The sequence below is a fragment of the Ylistrum balloti genome, unplaced genomic scaffold, assembly GCF_031769215.1.
Source record: "Ylistrum balloti isolate Yb309-2 unplaced genomic scaffold, AGI_CSIRO_Ybal_v1 Utg370020, whole genome shotgun sequence".
Taxonomy (NCBI): domain Eukaryota; kingdom Metazoa; phylum Mollusca; class Bivalvia; order Pectinida; family Pectinidae; genus Ylistrum; species Ylistrum balloti.
The window spans coordinates 158,941-182,497 of NW_026782088.1; the positions used below are offsets into that span (position 1 = coordinate 158,941).

Consider the following 23,557-nt stretch of genomic DNA (forward strand, 5'->3'; position numbering starts at 1 on the left):
TCACGATGGCTATAGGTCATCTCGACCCTTCGGGTCAGATGACCTAAAAAGATTACCTTTAAAGAAATTGTAAATAAAGAGAGAAATCTCCCTAAAAGGGTCACTACTTAATCACAAATCCATTTTGACCAAATATATCAGCTCCAGCAATGGTTCGCAAGTATGACAATAGGTTTATGGCTGTGTTGATTATTCTGAATGGACCGAAAAAATTCCACCTCCAAGATCAAATGTGTATACTATTTTGGTCCTCGTGAAGTTACAAAAAAAAACAAAAAATAAAGATTTGTAGGATCGTGTCAAACAAATATATTGATAAACAGACAGCACAGAGGTGATTTAACACTACAATCAAAACTCAAAGCAATCAACAAAGAGTGATGGGCCAAGAGAAATGAATATCATTTTCAATTTTCAAATGAATAACAAATCAGACAAAATCAATATTATATTCAATAAACTTTAATATTTTATTTCATTCAAGCTAGTGTTCAACAGATTTCTAGCATTTTTATTACATTAACACAAAAAGAAATTTCAGATGTGGATTTTTGAAAAAACTTTATTTTGTGCTGCTAAGAACACTGAAAATTGTATGTATTTGTCAATTCTTCAGAAAAGATTTTGAAGTTGCCCAACATTCCACAAGCCTATAATTTGTGCTTGTCAATTTCCCAGCAGGTTGAGATCTTCCTATTTCATACCGATGAATCTAACACCAATCTGTTCACCCTTTTTGAACTTAATACACATAGATCCTCAAATAGATTATAGATAAACACCATATTATATCCTCACTATTAGAACTTCTAGCAATTAACAAAAAGCAAGGTATACAGCTTATTGTATTTGGATTGGCTTTATCTCTGTGTAAATGAAAACTTTTGTATAGTTGTACCCAAGGGTTATTGCTTTAAATGGGTTTTTTCACACTTTTTCTTTCATCTGAAATTTTTCTTAAGATTGAATCAAACATGCTTTCTGATCATTAATTGACTTTAACACAAGATAATAAGACATAGGTTGATCAGATCTAGACATCTGATCATCACAGCACTGGTACATATGTTTGGAAAAGAATGAGAAATAACGTTGTTATGTATGTTCTTGTTAAACAAAATCTGATCCCAAAATTGTTTTATAATATAATGTGTGTGGAATACTAGAATACTATGTAAACAGATCTTCAACTAACAATCTGAAACAGTGGACTGTTTCAGGCCATGAACAGACCATCTGCATGTAAATTACCCGATTTGACTGTCTATATATACAAAACCCTTGTGGACTATAAAATACTTCACAAACTTCAAGACATCTAAGATCTTTTCATGATAACAAACCAATTAATAAGTTAAAATGACAATGGTTTATGCAACTGATAAATCTCCTATGAAATGATTTGAAATGTGAGATTCTGTTTATCATGTAACCAAAATCAATCATGACCAACAACCAAACTTCAAACATTACTAGGTGAAGTCACTAACAGCACTATATAAAAAGAGTAATAAAATGTCAATTCACCATTTATGAAACATTGTTAGGACACAGTAACTGGTAGTTATGAGATAAACACTAATTATATAAGAGAAATACAATTTTTCCCTGTATTATTTGCATTTTGAATTTTTGAAACTCCGGATATTGGTTCCTTGACTACCTGATAGTAACCAGAAACTTTCCTTCTTATCACTGGTACTGTAAAGAACTATTACGACCAGAAACTTTCCTTCTTATCACTGGTACTGTATAGAAATATTACGACCAGAAACTTTCCTTCTTATCACTGGTACTGTAAAGAACTATTACAACCAGAAACTTTCCTTCTTATCATTGGTACTGTATAGAAATATTGTGACCAGAAACTTTCCTTCTTATCACTGGTACTGTATAGAACGATTACAATCAGAAACCGAAGCAATATTGTAACCTTAGTCTCCACCTCATTACCAACTTGACAAAAAAACAAAAACTCATCACCATGTAACAGCTGTTTTTAATATTTAAAACAGCATTTGATGAATGGGGCCAGCAATTGCACACATGATAGTATAACATTGACAATAAAATATCAATGATTATATAATCCTCAGGGATGGAATGGTTTTGGTGTATTTAACAGATACTGCTACTTTTTCTGTTACCATAGTAACATATAGATAAAATGTAACCACAGTAACTTATACAGGTAAATTAAGTCTTTGAACACTTATACTGCATATCTATTCTCAAATCTTTGAAATATGCAGTTTACTGGAGATGCACATGGATCATATTTAAAAAGCAAATATTGAATGGTCAACAATTCTGACTTAAAGGCAACACACAGAATGGGGAAATTCTACGGATGCATGTATTTGCATATAATATAGTGAAAACATACATTCTGTCATACGCATCCTTTCACATGTTCACACACACATACACAAACTAGCATTCACACATACTCGTAAACCGGCGCCAACTTGCATTGTTATGGCAAACGACCGTCAAGCAAACATCATGGCAACAGAGGATATATATAAATAAACAAGTTCAATGTTAACAGTTCTCAATCACAAAACTGAAGCTTAAGCTGAAAATGAAACGAGGTTTGTTTACATGATAAGCTGCCAGTGTCTGCTAATATTGTGATCACCTAGCAACCAATGGAGCATGCACTAGCTGTCCAAGCCATTGGCAGGTTCACTGGGTTCAAATATGTGAACGAGACCTTTCTCTATGTTTCACCAAACAGACACCATCAGGACAGGATTTAATCCTAAACCTGAACAAGCCACTGACAACTTTTATAGATCACAGTCATGGCTGTCATAAAGCTAAATGTCTTTTAATATTATTTTTAATCTTTCACATTTTTGAATGATTTTTGACAGTTTGACTGTAGGATCAGAAAATGATAGTGACTGTGTAGTCATTGAGGAAGAGTTCTTTTTGACTAATATTCTGGAGTGGTCAGTGTGCTTCTAGCTCTTGTTTCTGTAAATCCTCTGCAAGCTGGTCTAGCTGATTGCAACTCTTGTTCTGTCGTAACCGATGAGCTACAGCTGTTACTATAGCAGCCCCCTTTCCACTACCATCATGCGACAACATCAACTTGAACTGAAATGTGAAGGAATCATAACAATCCAATGCAACATTTTACATCATAAAAATATAAACAGGATTTAAAGCTATATTGATTGATTTAACAAAACTAAAAAAAATTCTTATACCCATGAATTGTCATTTTTACATATACAGCCAAAGAATTGGAACTTAATAATTTTCCTATCCTGGCTGAAATTACCTTGATTCCAGGTTCTACGAGCTGGTTGAGTTTTTCCACCATGAGATCATGAAAGTGTGGGTGGAATCGATACAGGGATCCATCTACTGCCACAGTAACATCAGGACGCTGCATCTTGTTTAATATACACCCAATGCCTGTAACAATCAACATGAGTCTACAGCATTAAATATCAACACAAATATATAATTTACACATTTTTAAACATGTCAATATGTTTATAGTTTACCTATTTTGTTTGTAATCTTCAGTTCTTCAGAAGTTTACCTCAAATCCATCCTTACACTTGTTTACATAAATCACCTGTATGAGAAACCTTCTGATTTCTCACTATGTCTGTAAATTACCACTACCTTTTCAAATTTTATGATTTTGATTGGAATTTTTCACCAATTTTTAATAAAATCAGTGGAGCCTGATGTGACTATAGGGTAGTTTAATGACTGGATCACTGACCTGCAGCAGCTAGGTAGGCAGCCCTGGTAGAGATGAGGGAGCACACATACTGAGTGATACGACAGTCTTCGTCCGTGTATCTCTCTATATTCAACTCCTCAAACACTTGCTTTGTATTCTTGAAGTGTTCATCAACATCACTATAAAATATAACAAAAAAGACTTTTGTTTAATCAACTCTCAAAGAAAACTCATTTAAAGTTAACTGTACTAAGCAATATATCTGATATACATGCACCAGTATGTGAATTCAAATCTGAATTTAAAATTTTTAAAACTCAACTGCCTTATTGGTGTGGGGAAAAAAAGGACAAAAAAGGAAATCAAATTTTAGGTTTTTTTTATTGTTATTATTTTTTTCCGACTTTAAGCATACCTTTTATTTGCAAATAAACATGAAATCAAACACAAGTTATGAAATAATTTATCCATTTTATTATTTGTTATAGTTATAAGTACTTGTTTTTCTCAAGGATCCAATGGGAAGAACTGGAAAATCCTTGTCTATTAGCTTGTAAAATATTAACCAATGAAATGATATAGCTCCCAGTGTGACTGACATAGAACAGCTAGTCATAAAATCTTTTTATGTGTATATACCAGGTTCTTGTTACCTCCCTTCACTCATATTCCTCTAGAAATTATTTACAGAATTTATGAAAACTACTTCAAATTTTTAACATACTGAAAGCATAAATGGTCTCTCTGCACCCAAGCGCAGTCATATTTGATGAAAAAAGAGTCAGGTAATTACATTTTTGTATGCTAATTAATTGTCAAAAATTATCTCTCACTTCAAACTTCACTCCAAATACAAAAGATTAGCAAATAAATTAACGCTTTAGTAAGAAATACTGATATAGGAAGTAGAAATATGGCCATGTGCTGCCTTCAGAAATATAGACCAGAGTACTACCGATATAATGAAGCTCACTTTTCCACATCAAACTTTGTTTATACACAAAACAATCATATATGTAAGGATACACCATGAAATAACTGCTTTTTTATACTTCCTGTTCCACTATGTTCGATACAATGCATTACCAATCCTACCACAAACCACTAAACTATCTATCCATAAAGACTGAATAAATAAAAAAAAAGAGAAAATGAAATAAAAAAATGAATAGGGCATAACATTTGATTCAGAACTGTATGTTACAGTTTCAGTAATCTTAAACACTACTTATGTATGGATCAATTTATGTTATATCAATATTGGTTAGGTATATAATCATAAATATTTCTATCCGAAAATAATTTAGTATTAACATTCTATCCATAACCTCTAGAAAATTTTCAGTTTAAAATGACTATTACTGACCATGAATCATACAACATTTAGTGATTTTAGGATCCATTGTAAATGTGACATATCTGGTAAAAGTGCTGATGTAGGAATAACGTCACAAAACCATCTCATTGAAAAATGATATCATTGAAGACTCCACTAGTAAAACAATATCTATTTTCTTGATTTAAGATTTTATGGTGTGAAACGGATGTGGAAAAAAACAGGTAGGAAAAGAAAAAATGAAAAAAATAAAGTAAAAAAAAAAAGAAAAAAAGAGAAACAAAAAACGGATTGAAGGTGAAAGGTGAATAACTGGTGCTTGAAATATACCAATTCAGATGTGGAGTTTGACCTCTCCTTGACCCCTGTCTGACACTACAATATCAGTCTAAGTCTAGAAATGTTACTATATCTGTGAAAATCTTTTCATCGTTGTAATTTTTATACCAAATTTCTTTCCTGATTATATTCATATGAATTATACATTAACTGATAACAGATGAATATTGTTTTGTAGAAATTTCTTTAATGATGAGTCAGTAATTAATAAAATTAGTTAAGAAAACAAAAATATTCACACAGATTTCATTTTAGATGAACCAATCAGTTTGAACCAGAAAAGTGAAGAGTCAATCACATCGTGACAAACTTACCCAGTCATTCTATTTCTCATGTCCCTTTATGTGAAATTAAAGCATTTAAATGTTTACAATTTTACTTGAAAAAGTTTGTTTTTTGAAACATGAATAAAATCATTCATCAAAATGGTAAAAAGAGGATATAAAATGAAAGGTCAAATTCAACATTTTGCTTATAAAAGATTCAAAAGTGTACATACATATTTTTTTTTAACTTTTTTATCTTAGTGTTTTTACAAAAACATTTATGTGTCCTTACCTTTCAATTTCTGACACATATTTTGTGTAGAATCGACCCCTTGTAGACAATTCTTCGGAACCTTTTCCTCCAAATAAATGACCACCCTTTCGGAGTTTCTCCAGTAGAAGTCTTACAATCTCTCCCATGTACATACCAGAAATCATTTTCTCATATCTGTAAATTTACAATGAAAATACATACTTCTCTATTATAGATATAGATAAGAAACAGTTAAACAACAATCACTTTCTTATCAATATTTCATTTTAAAACTACTTCTCTATTAAAGCATTGCCATTTTCCAAGACGTATCTTATGAAATGTCACTGTTTGAAAAAATCTTCTAATAAAATCCTTTACCTTTTGTGTTTGAAATAAATTACAGAATTCTGTACAAAAGAAAGGAAGAGAAAAAACACTTACGTTTGTTTACCAGCATTGATTGAGGTTTTGTCAACCTTTCTGTCATAATCAGTTTTGATAAAGTCAAGAGCCCCATCATCTCCAAATGCCCCCCATTCTGTGTTGATCATCACCTAAGTAAAGGGAGATAACTACATATATAATGGCTTGCTGATAATTCATTTAAGTACAGAAAGTTTTCACTGACCTAACATAATGTCTTGAAATTCCATCATAAATACAGGAATTATGAAGTATTGTAACATCTAAAACTTAAGTTTAGTGTTATGATGGGTATGAATACAAATAGTAAGATTTCCAACCAAGGGAGAAAACCAAAGAAAATGTAATAAGTTATTACAAAAAGTTTTTGAAATAAAATCTGGATTTTTGTCATGATAATAAATCAACTACATAACAGAAACATTCAAGTAAAGCCAGGAGATATACAAAAAATTTAAGATTGATGCACAAAGAAAGTTTTTGTTCAAGAACTTGAGAATATCAGATGTACCACTGTGTTGTAGATGTACATGGGAAATGTATCAATTTAGCATCTCTGTGTAGCTACCACTAGCTATATTAACACTGTTAAAAACTTGTACATGGGAAATGTATCAATTTAGCATCTCTGTGTAGCTTCCACTAGCTATATTAACACTGTTAAAAACTTGTACATGGGAAATGTATCAATTTAGCATCTCTGTGTAGCTTCCACTAGCTATATTAACACTGTTAAAAACTTGTACATGGGAAATGTATCAATTTAGCATCTCTGTGTAGCTTCCACTAGCTATATTAACACTGTTAAAAACTTGTACATGGGAAATGTATCAATTTAGCATCTCTGTGTAGCTTCCACTAGCTATATTAACACTGTTAAAAACTTGTACATGGGAAATGTATCAATTTTGAATTTGATGACAAAACTATTACCTCACGAGGTTCCTCATCATCACCATCCCATAATTCCACATTGTCAATACGCTCGATGTAACATGCATTAGTTCCTGTACCTGTAACAATAATTACACAACACTTTATACATCCGTGTGCCTTAATTCACATGTGTGGATACATTTATACATGATCTCAAAGCACTTAACTAATGTGTGATTGCTGTTCAGGTCATGATAGGTTAGAGCATAATAAGAATCAACGTTGAGGATAACTATAGATAACTATGAACCTTGTTGACTTACCGAGAATGAGGCCCACTGCACATTTCCTGTTACTATGGGCACATGACATAAGAGCACCAACAGTGTCATTAATGACAGCCAGACATTCAACATTTATATCCTGTAAAACAACAAGTTAACATGAATTCACAAATAACAGCACTTTATTAATTCATAACATGAAATTGTTTACTTGAATATTACATTAAGAAATTTACTTGAATTATCAAACTGAAAAATCTTTTAGGCAATAAGCAATAAATGATATTGCTCTTTTAGCTAGAAGGATATAAGCATGGATTTAGTAGCTGAATGAAAATAAAGATATTTCCAAAACTAGGATGACTGATTTAGCACTTACAAAAGGCTCCACTAGAAACACTAAAAAACTCGAAATCCCAATGTCATAAACCATAATATCACATCCTGTTAATTGTTTATTTACTTTTTATAACATCATTTACAAATGTTTCCCTAAAGTTCAAACCTTTTACTGTCAACACCTTCACACCTAAGTCTTTGATACTTCTCCCCACCCACCCCTTCTGGAACAGGCATAAAATATATCTCCTTTCCACATCCTCATCCAACAATTTTACCCATCTCCTCTGTACAGTGTCATGGAATAGACAAACAATATATCCCCTCTCCACAACATCACCATACAAGTTAGCTCTTTTCTTTGTATTGCAACATGGAACGTGCACACAATTTTCTCTTTTTCCACACCCTCACCCTACCACCTACCTTTCTCCTTTGTATAGCCTTGTGGAACAGTTATACAATATCCTCCCTCTCTGCACCCTCAACATACTACTTACCCCTCTCCTTTGTATGGCCTCGTGGAGCAGGCGAACAATATCTTCCCCCTCGACACCCTCACACTTGAAGCCCTTGGTCCAGTGGGCCAGAACAGCCTTGTTAAGACCCAGTTGTTTACAGGGAAAGGAGAATGTGAATCCAAGCGGAATATTCTTATGGAGAATGTTGTGCTCCTTCATGAATTTAAATATACATTCAGCGATGTGATCAAAGAGCTGAAACAAACAAGTCATTCAGTCTATTTAATACTGTACCGGCCCATTTCATCACATTTGATTTGAGATGGGACCCATCAATAATTGTATAAATCCCTTATCATTGAACCACCAGAATCATCTTCAGAGCTTTTGAGGTAATCCTTATAAAATACATGTGACTTGTATCATGTGTAATGACACTCATGTTATTTTGTCAGTCGTGAAAATGTTTCATCCAAGTCAAAACTTTTCTGTCTTATACAAGAAATCAAAAGTAAACCGATGGTTTTAATACTTTTGTATAACTATAGAATCTTCTCCATTCAGTTGAATTTACATGTAATGTTTAGCATGAGGAAATGACATCTCACTGAAGATAATATATACCGATACAAGATTTAAGCCAAACCACCTATAGATGTACAGTAAAAAGTAGTTATCTCCCTTACCTGAATGCCACTACCCAGCATAATCTGTTGGGGGATCAGAAAAATCTTACTTTCCATCTTCACTTCCTGTCCATCAAGGGAAATAAGCAGGACACGGAAATTAGTTCCTCCGAGATCTAGAGCAAGGAACTCTCCATTTTCTGTAAGGAATTTCAACAGAAAAATCTCTATCAGCACCTAACTATAGTGAAAGATTTAAAGGACATCTATAAATACATATAATAACATGTGAAAGAAGAGTGTTTAAGGCAATATGTCATTGATAAACAATGGATTCTTAGGTCAATCTGGCATCCCTTGGTTAAAGGATTCAGAGGAGCAGGTTGTTATCTTACCTGAGCCATCAGGTACACCACGGACATATGTTGTGAACATCTTCACGGAGGCAGTAGGATTTGTCTCTTTTCCAAGGCCTTCGTCAAACCTTTGTCGCATACGTACCATGATCTCCTTATAGTCATCATCAGAAAGGATAAAAGGACGCACAATGTTCTCGATCTGAAAATCAAGAATATTCATAAATATGGATGCCAACAAATTTTGGATATCAATGAATTAAAACACTGGTACTCTTTTTTACAAGTACATGTAAAACATTAGAGTTACCAAAGGTTATCTGAGATTGGACTGTGTTGTGTTTTTTTTTCTATCAGTACATGTAAAACAGTATCTACTGACTGTGTTGTGTTTTTTTTCTATCAGTACATGTAAAACAGTATCTACTGACTGTGTTGTGTTTTTTTTCTATCAGCACATGTAAAACAGTATCTACTGACTGTGTTGTGTTTTTTTTTCTATCAGTACATGTAAAACAGTATCTACTGACTGTGTTGTGTTTTTTTTCTATCAGTACATGTAAAACAGTATCTACTGACTGTGTTGTGTTTTTTTCTATCAGTACATGTAAAACAGTATCTACTGACTGTGTTGAGGTAGATTTTTTCTATCAGCACATGTAAAACAGTATCTACTGACTGTGTTGTGTTTTTTTTCTATCAGTACATGTAAAACAGTATCTACTGACTGTGTTGTGTTTTTTTTCTATCAGCACATGTAAAACAGTATCTACTGACTGTGTTGTGTTTTTTTTCTATCAGTACATGTAAAACAGTATTTACTGACTGTGTTGTGTTTTTTTTCTATCAGTACATGTAAAACAGTATCTACTGACTGTGTTGAGGTTTTTTTCTATCAGTACATGTAAAACAGTATCTACTGACTGCGTTGTGGTTTTTTTCTATCAGTACATGTAAAACAGTATCTACTGACTGTGTTGTGTTTTTTTTCTATCAGTACATGTAAAACAGTATCTACTGACTGTGTTGTGTTTTTTTTCTATCAGTACATGTAAAACAGTATCTACTGACTGTGTTGAGTTTTTTTTCTATCAGTACATGTAAAACAGTATCAACTGACTGTGTTGAGGTAGATTTTTTCTATCAGTACATGTAAAACAGGAGAGATATCAAAAGTTATCTGAGATTGGACTGTGTTGTAAAACACTAAAGGGACCAGGAATATACATGTATAAAGATATATACGGACCAGTGCTCCCCATGCTGAGGGTACCCTCTGCCAGTTTGCAACATACAAAAAAAAAAATACATCATGTACATGCATCCTTCAGATAGATCTAATACCAAAATAGCTTAGCTGCTTTGTAATGTTCCCTCATACAACAGGCAACATTACATAACCCAGCCACATGCTCTTTGATAATTATTGGCTATGAATGTTTATTACCAGTATTTATAATCAAAGAGTTAGATTTTTTATAGAGACAAATGTTATATTATGCACACCACAAGTGTTGGTTTATACACAATCTGTAGCCTCCCATTTGATGCCCCAGCTGAGACAGGCAGGGTTCACTACAAACATGTGGACCAGATAGCAAAACATGGCCGCAGTACACCATAACACATTAACAAATTAACCTTGTCATCACTCACAGTGTTTGGTTCCGACTTTTTTAAACTCTTCTTTCGACGCTGTTTTTTACTGCCATCCCTTTGACATTTAATACTGCCACTTCTGTGGCAATCTTTACTGCTGCCATCTTGTTCTTCGTAGTTTACACCCGTACCATTCATAACAGCGGTCAGGGTCAATCAAGGTTATATAGTACAAATCAAATGTTTCTCACAGAAATTTATCTGCTCCTTGTAACATAAACTCAGTAATCCTGAGACAAATTTCATCAGCCTCTGTTACAAATAATTTGTTAGTAATTTGTCTCCATGTGTTAGGTCATGATGAAATACTCACTGAAACCAGACATCATAATGATTTACAAATCTCTCCACTGTCTGATATAAGAATCAATATATATTCCAAACAGACCTGTATACCTAACACTGCTGAAGTTCCACTACCTTATCCAGAAGTCCACAACAACAATCCAACAAGTGTAGTTTAGTTAATCTCCAACCTACTCCAGTCTCATTGCTTTGTAATCCAGAATATCTCCTGGATAGCTACAATACACCCATCAAATTCCCATGGAAAAGTACAGATATTGATTGGTGTTGAGTACCAATGATAGACTTATCCTCAACCTTCACACACTCCTTCTGATCTGAAAGATGTCCTCTAGCAATTGACGTCTAAATGATTGTCCTCTTTCTATTGAATAAGGTCACTTCCTCTTGTTATTGATGTCCAACAAGAGTTTAGCTGTAGAATAAGGTCACTTCACCCTCTGAGGATGTGTGTGCGTGTGTGTGTGTGTGCAAGTGTGTTATGGGCTGTCTATCACAGCCACTCCTCAAAACATTAATAAAAGGCATATGTGGCAAGTATGATGGGATGTTTTACAACCAAATTTCAAATTTATTATGTATCCTCATACAGGTGTTTCTTTACATAGCACCACTAATAACACCCTCTAAATATAAACCACAGTTAATATTCTACTACAGATATGAGTGAGTATAATTTAAATGGCATGGGAATCTGTACATACAATACCAGCTACACAGTCTCTCTTACTCAATTTAATGTTTACTCTTTGGTATATATAAGCAATACCATTATACTTTCTAATAACATCTGGAACTTCTCTGAGAGGCTTCTGTTACTTAATCACACACACAGCATAATTAGACATCCATTTAGTCATACAAAATATGTCTGGTGCAGCAAACACAATCTTCGTTATGAACAGAACAAAGGTTAAAGAGAAATACCTGGGAGGATATAGGTATGATCTTATAAATACAGTGAATTTACTGTTAACCAGATGCCCTCGTCTTTACACCAAACAATTTGGCTGATTTGGAGAGATGTCCAAATATCATTAAAGAGTTTAATTGATAAGTGAAGAAATCTTTAGCTTGACTTTATTATTAATTTTGATAGAATGCAGATAACTGAGATTCAATGATGCCATATTAGACAGATTTCAGTGCATAACAGAGATAATTAGGAATTCTATAAAAACACTAGTAACAGTTAACAATATACATCATTATAATTTTTATGTGAATCTTTGAATGGTATTAACAATGCAGTAGGCTAGAGGGCAATAAATAGTTTCACTTTTTAAAGATGGGGTGGGCTTATTACAGGACATTGAAATAGCATACTGTGAAATCTTTAATTTCCTTTGGATTTTTATTTTTGTTAATTTTGTATGTATTCTTTATCCATGAATTCACATGTCCACAATCTGTTACAATTAGTATACTGTCGAAACAGACTCCTCTGACCCTCCTGATGTATGAGATGTCTTGGTATATAGCAGAAAGTAAATGGGTTTGGGTGTTTTGTTTGCCATGTTTTCAGTGTAAAAAGCATAAAAAATATTGCCAGGATATCAAAGCAGAGTGAACATCATCTCCTCTCAGATGTAAACAAGGTTCCGCCCACTATCAATAAAACCTCATTGACTTATCATTGAGTCTCCTTGAATGTCCCAGCAGAGTTCAATGACACTTCAATGCTATCCATTCATTATCTGGTAACTAAGTGTTTTTGTACCATTTTGTACCAAATCACTTAAACTTGTATCAATGTCACTATCAACGAAATCCAAAAATTAAAAAAAAAAAAAATATATAGGTTTATGATATAGAACCAAGAAATATCAGGGACAACCTACAGCATAACATTAATACAAAACTACATTCTTTCCAATCTGTGAAGTATACTGTAAATCCTATAAGGCAGATGGAAGGTTAATTGGCCTATAATTGTCGACTCTCTATTAATGCTGAAAAAATATCAGTAAAAACTAAAATTTTTCAGCAGACTTTCAAAACTGTCATTAGTCCACAAGAAAAAGCAGCTTAAACATCTTAAAATCTTAATTTGTTCAAAAAGGTACATTCTGTATGTTTATGGATTTTTATGTTTTTGTTGTTTTTTTTTTTAGGCGAAAGATTATGGACAAGCATAATCTTTTTCTTAAAAATTTTAAAAAGTTAGTAAGTATATTGCATATGTTGGCCAGGATGATGATTGATTGGTAGATCATCTACAGAACTGTTTTCAGCTAACCTAAGTAAACTACCTACAACACATAACAACAATGACAACACAGCTGCCAAGCTTTGACGTCACAAATTGAGTATCGGGTGGCTTTCAACAACAGTTTGCCACTGGCAATTGTTAAATACACGTCATAAAAGGTCAAAGTTGACCATGGCCATTTTCTAACTTAACACGAACAATTCAATAGTTAAAGATATGTCGTATTAATTTACACACAAAATTTTCCTTACAAAAGAAATGGATATTTATAACTTTCTCTTGGATCTTTACAATTCAAAAAAGAAAATATGATTGTATGTAACTCAGTTGAGTTCTCCCACACATTTTTCACATAAGATATACTTTTACAGGATCTTTCATACAAACTGTTGTAATCAAAACTCACTGAGGAGTTCTGGAATTTTTAGAATGTTTTACTTGTCGAGGTCTTTCAATCGCTTTTTTGACTGTCTTCAATTAAGTTTCAAAGTCAATGTACCATGAAAGTAATCTAGCTATGTTGTCAGATAAACAAATTACTTATTTGATATGTATCATGACCAATTTTATAATTTCTTTTTAAGGATTCTATATTTGTGATAATATTTCTCTGTCATCACTGATCGCAAGCATTCGTAGAAATTTTCTGTTTGTGCAAAATCTTGTATCTACATCATAATGGATGTCATATCATATTTGTACATCAATGTGTTTAGCTTATTAATGCTTTACTTCCTATTAACAGCCAGGGTAAGGACGTAGCAGATTTGGGTGGTGGGAAAAAGCCAGAGTTTCTGGAGAAAGGATGAAAATCACCAGCCTGTGGCAGGTACCTGATGACTGCCCCACATAGGTCTCGAACCCACAACCCAGAGGTGAAGGGCTAGTGATAAAGTCGGTCAGATCCCTAACCACTTGACAACAGCAACCCCTCTATATGTATGAGAAGCTTGAAAGCATTATCCCAATAACAACCGGTGTCACTGTTATCTTCAGGTTAACCTAAAGTAATGTGTCACTTTATCTAAGAAAAATTTAATCCCTAAAACAATCCCATAGGTTGACTCGACAATGTGCCCTCAGACGACCCTCCCTGATAACATCCTGAGCAGTTTCCTACCAGCATTGCATCATTGTATATATACATGACCATCCTTAATGTCACAAGCAATTTAGTAACAACACAGAATTGTGAAATATATCTAGTGCTAGGTAATTAACATGTAGAGACATATAGATTAAACTGAGTTTAAATGTAGTGTTTGGTTATGTGATAAATCAAAACGTTCCTGCAGTATATTTAGAAATCCTAGAACCTAGATAGACACAAAAAATGTGACACCAGCAGGTTGCTTATCCAATACAATACCTCTACAAAAACTGCCCATATTTACATCAGCTATTCAACTGTTAAGTCCTTGGACTACTTCATGTCGGTACATTAGCCGCCTTTACAAGTGAACACAATGCCTTGAATGGCAACAACATTGTGTAAGTCAGCCTTGATTTGAAAAATACCTTTGATTTTCGACTTGCTCGTCGTTCTCGCTTGAATTTTTCATCTTTTTCAGTACATTTCTGATCTTCTGTGGTCCCTAGGGCTTCCTCGTTGACTGGAAGCATGGTAATGTTGGTCTGTTACACACTGCTACGGTTCACAAGGATTGAATCATGAACAACACAACTGAACCGTAGCCAACAGGCTTCTTGTGTGACTAATATCCCAGTAAACCTTAAGTTCATGCACACAACACTGATCAATATATCGCAGTTAGAGTTTTTTTCCCCATAACAGCTCTGTCTGTCTGTCTTATATTCTCGTTCTGATTAGTGGAACTCCTTCCTTTTACCTGTGTAGCCAGGTATAGCCAGGTAAATATTGATGATTGTATTTACCTACACGGGCCATTCATGCCCAAGATCTTCCTATAAAAGGGGCCCCCGTATTCATTCATACTTGTATTGTTATACATAACACCACCCTTTCTACAACTGAGCTATGTGAAGAATGAGACTTGTAAAACCCAAACAATAGATCAATGTGAAAATGCTAGTTTCATGTTAAAAGTCAGTTAAACCTACAAGTGATCAGACAAGCTGCTTACCAATATATCCTATACAAGCCTAGAGCATTAAAAGAATTGGCTATTACACAAAATATACCTTTATCTTATGACATAATACAACAAACCTTGGCATTAAATCTGTCTCTCCTTAGACTGGCAATCAACATTTTATAATCTAAGAATATTATAAGGTCTTAAATTGACATCAGAAATATTTCGTATACAGAAACTGGTAGAGTGCGACAGAAATTACCATAGTATGTTTTAACCTGTAAATAATGCTGTCCCTTAGTTTATTTATCACACAGTATCATTTATGCTACACTGTGAATGTTCAGATTTCAATGACGAAGTGAGTTTCTTAGAATTGAACATATATATATTCAATTTAGATCAAAATCCAGACTTCTTCAAAAAACAAATAGCTAACATATTTATTACTATGTTTACCTCACAATCCATACAAAATTAAAATGGAACATTAATTCAAACCAAAATGGAATTCAAAAACATGACATTGTAAGTCATTATCTAAGAAATTTATTACTCAGCAACACAATTTCATACTTTAAGTTTCCTTTTATGGAAAGATACTAAATATCAACGCATCAAATTCTAGCCCCAAAGAAATTAAATAAGACTGAAGTCATTTTTTCATGATATAAAAAGGAAGGAAAGAGCAAGATCACAATTTTTACATGAAAAATTCAAAAACGTTCATATCAATTTTAATCAAATTTCATTTAATTAAAACAAATCAAGTAGAAAAAGGCAAACATGTTTTAATGATTGAATAATGAGAGGAATTTTATCAACTGAATGCTATATTTCGAGATGGCCTTTGAGTTTACAAGGATGATGAAGAGCAATTTTTCTTCAAAAGAATTTGGCCAAACAGTAATGAGGGGTATGTAGAAATATACAGCACTACTCAGTAATAATTTTTCAAACCCTATGTTCTTCCTTAGATAACATTGAAAATCAACTACTTGGAACAAAAGAGCTTGTGAATCTCCTTCATTGGGCCCCATTCTAATACACAACACTTGTATGTAACTTGGCAGGACTCCAAGTATGCTGAGCCAAGCCTACCACAATGAGCCAATCAGAGCGGAGGATTTCGTCACACCTTCTTTCATCAGACCAGACAATAATAACAAAGTCGCACCTATTGATCCCACAAAAAATCGATACTCGTGAAAAATCGATACACAACGGCAGAGCTTTAAGGTCCATGTGGGAATGTGTTCGTATGTACAGCAGTATCATCAATGTCTCTACATAATTCACTTGTTCAAATACAACACACAGCTATGTGTCCATACCATTCACGTCACAGAGCGAATGCAAACGTTATCCTATTCTGCCTGGTAAACATTGAATGTCTTAAATCTGATTTCCATTTGATATTACTGAACAGAAAAATAAAGAACAAATGAGGAAGTATGTTCATCTGTTTTCAATAATTTTAGCCGATAGAGAGAAACCATATAACTAAATATAACTCATTACACTGAGACATCTCAATTTTGTTATTTAAAATTCTTTAAAGTATTTATTTCATGAATATAAGGAATATACAATATATGGGAAAAAATTATCCAGCTTAAATACAGTTATTGTAAAAATTCAATGGAGTTATAAAAAAAATGGTTTACCATATTTAACAACAGAAAATGGCAAGTGACTAATTTATAAATATATGGTTTCTTGATCATTTCACATTCTTCTAAATCCAATAATTACCGAAATATTAAATAATCAATTTTCATAAGACAATCTTACTCTTCCCAGTTGAATATTTTCATTTTTTATATTCCAAGTGAAAAAAATTCTAATTGTGCAAACTTTCTAAGCTTTGATTTGCAGAGAACTGCATCAAAGTAGTCAAAGTCTATACATATTTTACTTCCTCATGTGTCTTTTTCTAACATGGATATCCTAAAATCAATGAAAATTGAAAAGACTTATGTACATTAATCTTTTCATCAATTCTCTATTTATAAGACATAACAACATCTCGGTCAGGCCTCAGTATGTAAAATCTCACTGATTATTTCCCCTGAGCTGGAACTGCTACCGACTGTAAACACTAACCATAAAGGTATAGTTTATAACACAGGTTCTATTGTAATTCTATTAACCTACATTTAGTCTGTTTCAAAACATTTATGCATAGATGTCTGATGTCACAACTGGCAAAATAACAACTTTCAGCCTGGAACTTGGCAGAAAAACAAGTTTTATTTGGCCGGTAAATGACTAATTACCATAAGATTTGTAGTATTTACATTGTTTTTTAATTAGACTTATTCTTAAGTTCAAAAGTTGACATCAACCATCCTTTCGTTGTCTCATACACCTGGTGAATCAGAAGATGTTTCTTATAACAATAACATTACCTGTCACTAAATTCAGTCAATTATAACATACATGAATTCAGTCTGGAACCCAAGAATTATAACATACATAATGTAAACATCTAGTTATATAACGACACATAAATCAGACTTTTTAATTAATGAATATTTAATTGTCCCTTCTAGACATATTATGGCATTGATAAATCTTTATTCTCATGGCACAAAATTAAGGGAGGAAATGTCCATGAATTACTGGAATAACTTACAAATAGAAACACATGTATTTTCATGTCTTTAATGATTTAATAGTAAACTTTATCTCCATTCAGATAAACCATTTGCTTATCTCCATTGAAACATAACAAATAAAAACTTATTATTAAAGCTTTACAAATTGCAAGCTAGTTCCCATTTCTTCAATTTTAAGTAGCTTGCAATTTTTTTTAATATATTTGAAATTTTCCCTAATACTGGTACATAAACCACTTAAACGCATTATATATATAAAGTTAAATGCTTTGTATCAAAGCTAAATTTGTAAAGACACATTTATGGCTTGATTGGCACTTTACAAGTAATCTATGGTGGGATTTTCATACATCTACATTAACATAGAATAAAAATTGTTCATATGTTTTTCTAAGAATATGTATTATCTAAGTTTTAGATGAAATTCTATAGTAAAATTGATGCACCTACACCAATAAACCTTTAAATATTCACAAACTTTTAAACAACCTTTAAATATTCACAAACTTTTAAACAAACTTTAAATATTCACAAACCTTTAAACAACCTTTAAATATTCACAAAACTTTAAGGAACTCTCTACTAGTTACAAACCTTAACACAACCTTTGATATATTTACAAACCCTAAAACAACCCTTGAAATTTTTACAAACCCTAAAACAACACTTGAAATTTTTATAAACCTTAAAACAACGTTGAAATTTTTATAAACCTTAAAACAACCCTTGAAATTTTTATAAACCTTAAAACAACCCTTGAAATTTTTACAAATCTTAAAACAACCATTGAAGCCTTCACAAACCTAAATATAAATATCACAATTTTCAATACCAACCTTATATGACAATGCCATTACAAACCAGACAATCCTTTCACAAAACTATGATAACCCTTCACTGTCCAAGGACAACCCAGATATACAAACCCATTGACAACTCTTTAATAAAATCCTATGACAACCCTAATATACAATCCTATGACAACCCTAGTATTTAATCCTTTGATAACCCTAATATACAAAGTCTTAACAACCCTTATATACAATTGTTTGAAAACCCTAATATACAATCCTTTGACAACCCTAATATACCATTGTCTGACAACCCTAATATACAATTGTCTGACAACCCTAATAAACAATCCTTTGACAACCTTAATATACAATTCTATGACAGCCCTAATATACAATTCTTTGACAACCCTAATATACAATCCTTTGACAACCCTAATATACAATCCTTTGACAACCCTAATATACAATTCTTTGACAACCCTAATATACAATTCTATGACAACCCTAATATACAATCTTATAACCAGATATGACAATTTGATCCCCTTTAAGATGTTTTGTAGGTTAATAAAGAGGAATCGGACATGGTGTGTGAGACTATCAATGTTACAGACTTACCAGCATGTCCTCTTGACCAGGCATGGCCTGAAGAAGTTGCTGGACAATGGCCTGATATTCGGGGGCCATCATTTTCTTGGCAGCATCCAACAATGCTTCTGCCTTTATTGGAGCAGCATTTTTATCCTCCGACATGATAGGCAATTGGTCTGGACTGGCAGCCATAACGACTTTTGAGTTTTACAATAATGTTCACTTGTAAATTATCAAGTTGCTTTTCCTCAGTCTGTTTTAGTTACGAGTTAAATGACAGTTCTTTTGTGAACTGAAAACTGATTGTAAATATTGTCTTGTGAGATTTCAGAATTGAGTAGTATAATAGGTACACAATGAACTGTACAGTATCAATACTCCTCACACTTCTTACAACTTACATACTAAGCTGACTGTAAGCAGGACCTAGGTATTTATACACATGCGATATCCGGCTGTAGACCAGAGGCCCTGCGTCACTGCCTGTCACACGTGTTCAGTGTATACCTTGTATATTTACATATGAATGGAACTCTTATTTGCAGTTTACAGCCAATATCTGAAATTGAAGTCGTGACTAGTTAAACGTATATATAATCTATGTGAAATAATATCCCGGGGACGTCTCACAAAAAATGAATCCATTTAAAACCCTTTAGATGTAAATATTGACTGTCAACGTTGAATGAGCATTTAGAATTTTTTCTTTACCTGTACACAGAGATGAAGTAATTGTGACGCACAAATATAACTTATCAGTCTGATGTATCTGTAAAATCAGCTTTATATAAACTTACATTTTAAACATCAAATAAAACTTCACTCTAGATAGACAACACCTTCGAAATCTAGGACATCAAAACACCACTTATGACTTTTACAATAACAACACTTGTGATATATCAGTTTTAAATAGTGTAGGTCACATGAATCCAATCCCAGTTTTTAAATTTCAGTTAAATGATTGTCCTTGAACAAATTTGACATTTATTTTTTTTTTTTTGAAGAAACACGTCTACACATACCTGAAAAACTGCTGCATTTTGGAACAGTGACCTTTATAAATAAAAAATACAGCATTGCTTCGTAACATTTTTCAGTGTCTTTTATTACAATCTCCTCTTCCCTCCCCCCTCCACCCTCTCACAAAAAAAGGACTGTTGTCCCCTTGTTTAGAAATGTTTCCTTCCTAAATCAAAAATCAGGAATTTAATCAATTCTAAAAAAAAAATTCAGTTTTTTATGAAATATTATGAAACCATAGATACAATGCACATGTATCACAGATAAAATAGGAGAGTACATTACAATATATAAGTATTACTAAATCCCAGCATGTGACAAAGGCATGTCAGTATTCTATCTGCTGGACATGTCTGCTCTCAGCATTGATTACCATTAGTGCTTTTCATAAGAAGACCAGACACTTTGATCCTTATTAACATATTTTGTATCTATCAGATGTTTCAGAAGAGTTAAAATATTGCTTATGTTTTACTTACAAAGAAAACAAAAAAATTGACTTCTACAGACATAATGCCAGTGTTAATGAAACACAAACAAACTACAGTTTAATAAAATCCAGGTATTTTTACAGGAAAAAGGAAAAAATAATTTGACCGACATTTATAACAAGTAATAAATCTAGGCATGATGGTTAAAAAAACTCATCTCTCCATGACACAGAAATAACAAGGAAGACAAATCAATATTTAAGTACCTTGTATTTGTTTTTGACTCCTTCACCTATGTTAATTGATTATTTCACACAAATATATCAAGTAAAATAAATATGAATCTAACATTCAATCACTTTAATCACAGAGACATAGATCAGTATATTACGTACAGGGTGGTATTCCTCTTGTCTTCATAAATGATATTTACAATATTATCTACATGTCATTTTCTTTCATTCCATAACAAATGTATATAGATAAATTACTTGTTATCAAGACCGAGACAATTTTCAGAATATCCAATGCAAAAAACCTTTTTTTTCATTCATTTTGTAGTAATTTGTATATTCCTTATAAAATGATTGTGCAAGTAAACATTGGTTGGAATTCAGCTGACGCAGAATAACAACATGTTGATGCCAAAAATTTGTCTCTACAGACGTCTCTATACAGACAGCTGAAATCCATGAATAGTCCCGCCAGTCTCAGACTGTCAGTATAAATAGAATCTACGAACTGCCAAAGGATAAATAGAATCTACGAACTGCCAAAGGATAAATAGAATCTACTTGCTACCAAAGATATATAAAATCAACTCAGTCAAATGATAAATAGAATCTACTCACTGCCAAAGACAAATAGAATCTACTCACTGCCAAAGATAAATAGAATCTATGAACTACCAAAGGATAAATAGAATCTACTCACTGCCAAAGGATAAATAGAATCTACTTGCTACCAAAGATATATAAAATCAACTCACTGTCAAATGATAAATAGAATCTACTAACTGCCAAAGATAAATAGAATCTACTCACTGCCAAAGTTAAATGACATCAAGATTGTGCTAAATTATACTTAACAAAATGTGTTGACCATAAACTGTATGTTCATCTGGATTGACCTTTGACAAAGTCATTTGCATCAATATTATCTTTTTTTTAACCAGATCTTCTTAACAAAGAAGATTACATGGAGTGTGTGGGGGACACAGAGAGAAAAAATAATTGTTACAATATCTATATGTATATACATTTTTTATGGATATTTCTAGATTTAACATATATACAAAGTTTAGTGTAGGAGAGGCTTGAGATCAGCTGGAGTCAGCTGATCTTTAAAGATATCTACAGAAACACTTTCTACAATGGCTGCAAAGGAGGAAATCCATTGGACATTGGTGTGCAGTCTTTTTCACTGATATATATCTGAAATTTTGATTGTTTGATTTCCTGGTTGTACTGTTAATAGGAGGATATCAGTTGTAGGAGCAGAAATGAGACAAGACACAAATTTTATAGAAAACTACAAGGCATGTTTTAAGATGATAAAATTGACATTCCCCATTTCTGTTCAACCCCTCAGGATGAGTGAATTATGTACAGTTGTCTTGATGTGAAACTACAAGTAAGTAAATGTCATTTGTTCATTTGCAGGTAAAAGTTTTTGATTAACATCAAGGAAGAGTTAAATATATACACCTGCACAGACAAACTGCCTGATTAGATATGCAACATGACAGGCGTCGTAAAACACCAGTGCAATGAGGAATATAAGTGAGATTTCTGTACCTACATAAAATTAATTTGTCTTTTTATGATAATTAGAAAGTCAAGAATACATTAAAAAATATATATTATGTCACTCTGTGTCTTTTGTATAACTATTGTAACAAATGTTTTATATTTCATTCAAAGTCTGGTGACCTAATTCCATATATTAAGGGCAAATTAGAGAATGTCTATTTTCAGTAATTGACAGGGTTTTTTTACAGAATAATTTTTGGACACTTTTCAAATCTTCAATTACACCTTTGTTCTTTGTTACATTCTCATTATATACATATTTAGAAAAAAAAGAATATTTAATTACTGCTGTCGTGCACATGATTTAAAAAGTTAGACTTTTTAAAACAAAACATTGATAAAAGATTTTGTGAAATTTCAATACACCTAATGTGTGTCAGTACTTAGGAATTCTATCACAATTACCTAATCGTTTTGTGCCAGTTATTCATAACACTTTCCTAAAAGCAATGACATTGATACACCATTGTACCAAATACACATGGCCTGATTTATTCATAATCATAGAAATTATTTCAGATTTTTTTACATTGCTCTCAGATCCATATAGTTTAAATCAACATTTTGATCTTTGTCAGTCTTTTAATCTTAAATCATTCTGAATTATATCAACTAGAAAATAGGGAATTACTTATAACTAAACTGCAGCCTACATGTTAACTTATTATATATAGCACATACAGAGTCTACGTGTACGATTATTTATTCATTACACAGTAGTTTTGAAACTCCCAAGTCTACTAATTATCATAAGAAATCAATAAGAAAAATAACTGATTTA

At 32.6% G+C, this 23,557-nt stretch overlaps 1 protein-coding gene across 3 annotated transcripts in view; it reads right to left on the bottom strand.

The window, feature by feature from the left end:
- Nucleotides 1-490: 490 nt before the first annotated feature.
- LOC132548612 (hexokinase-2-like) overlaps nt 491-23,557 on the bottom strand; it is a 50,755-nt gene continuing 27,688 nt past the window's right edge. The window contains exons 1-11 of one of the 3 annotated variants that reach the window (XM_060212481.1): nt 19,539-19,851; nt 9,311-9,473; nt 8,976-9,115; nt 8,329-8,544; nt 7,529-7,628; nt 7,263-7,342; nt 6,348-6,460; nt 5,943-6,098; nt 3,749-3,888; nt 3,293-3,429; nt 491-3,105 (exon numbers count right to left, since the gene is read on the bottom strand). In XM_060212481.1, the coding sequence (XP_060068464.1) occupies nt 2,959-3,105; nt 3,293-3,429; nt 3,749-3,888; nt 5,943-6,098; nt 6,348-6,460; nt 7,263-7,342; nt 7,529-7,628; nt 8,329-8,544; nt 8,976-9,115; nt 9,311-9,473; nt 19,539-19,703 (1,557 nt within the window). In that variant the 5' untranslated portion in view covers nt 19,704-19,851 and the 3' untranslated portion in view covers nt 491-2,958. Of the gene's footprint in view, nt 3,106-3,292; nt 3,430-3,748; nt 3,889-5,942; nt 6,099-6,347; nt 6,461-7,262; nt 7,343-7,528; nt 7,629-8,328; nt 8,545-8,975; nt 9,116-9,310; nt 9,474-10,927; nt 11,640-19,538; nt 19,852-23,557 lie in introns of those variants that run through there. The other 2 variants (XM_060212482.1, XM_060212483.1) reach the window with 2 other exon arrangements.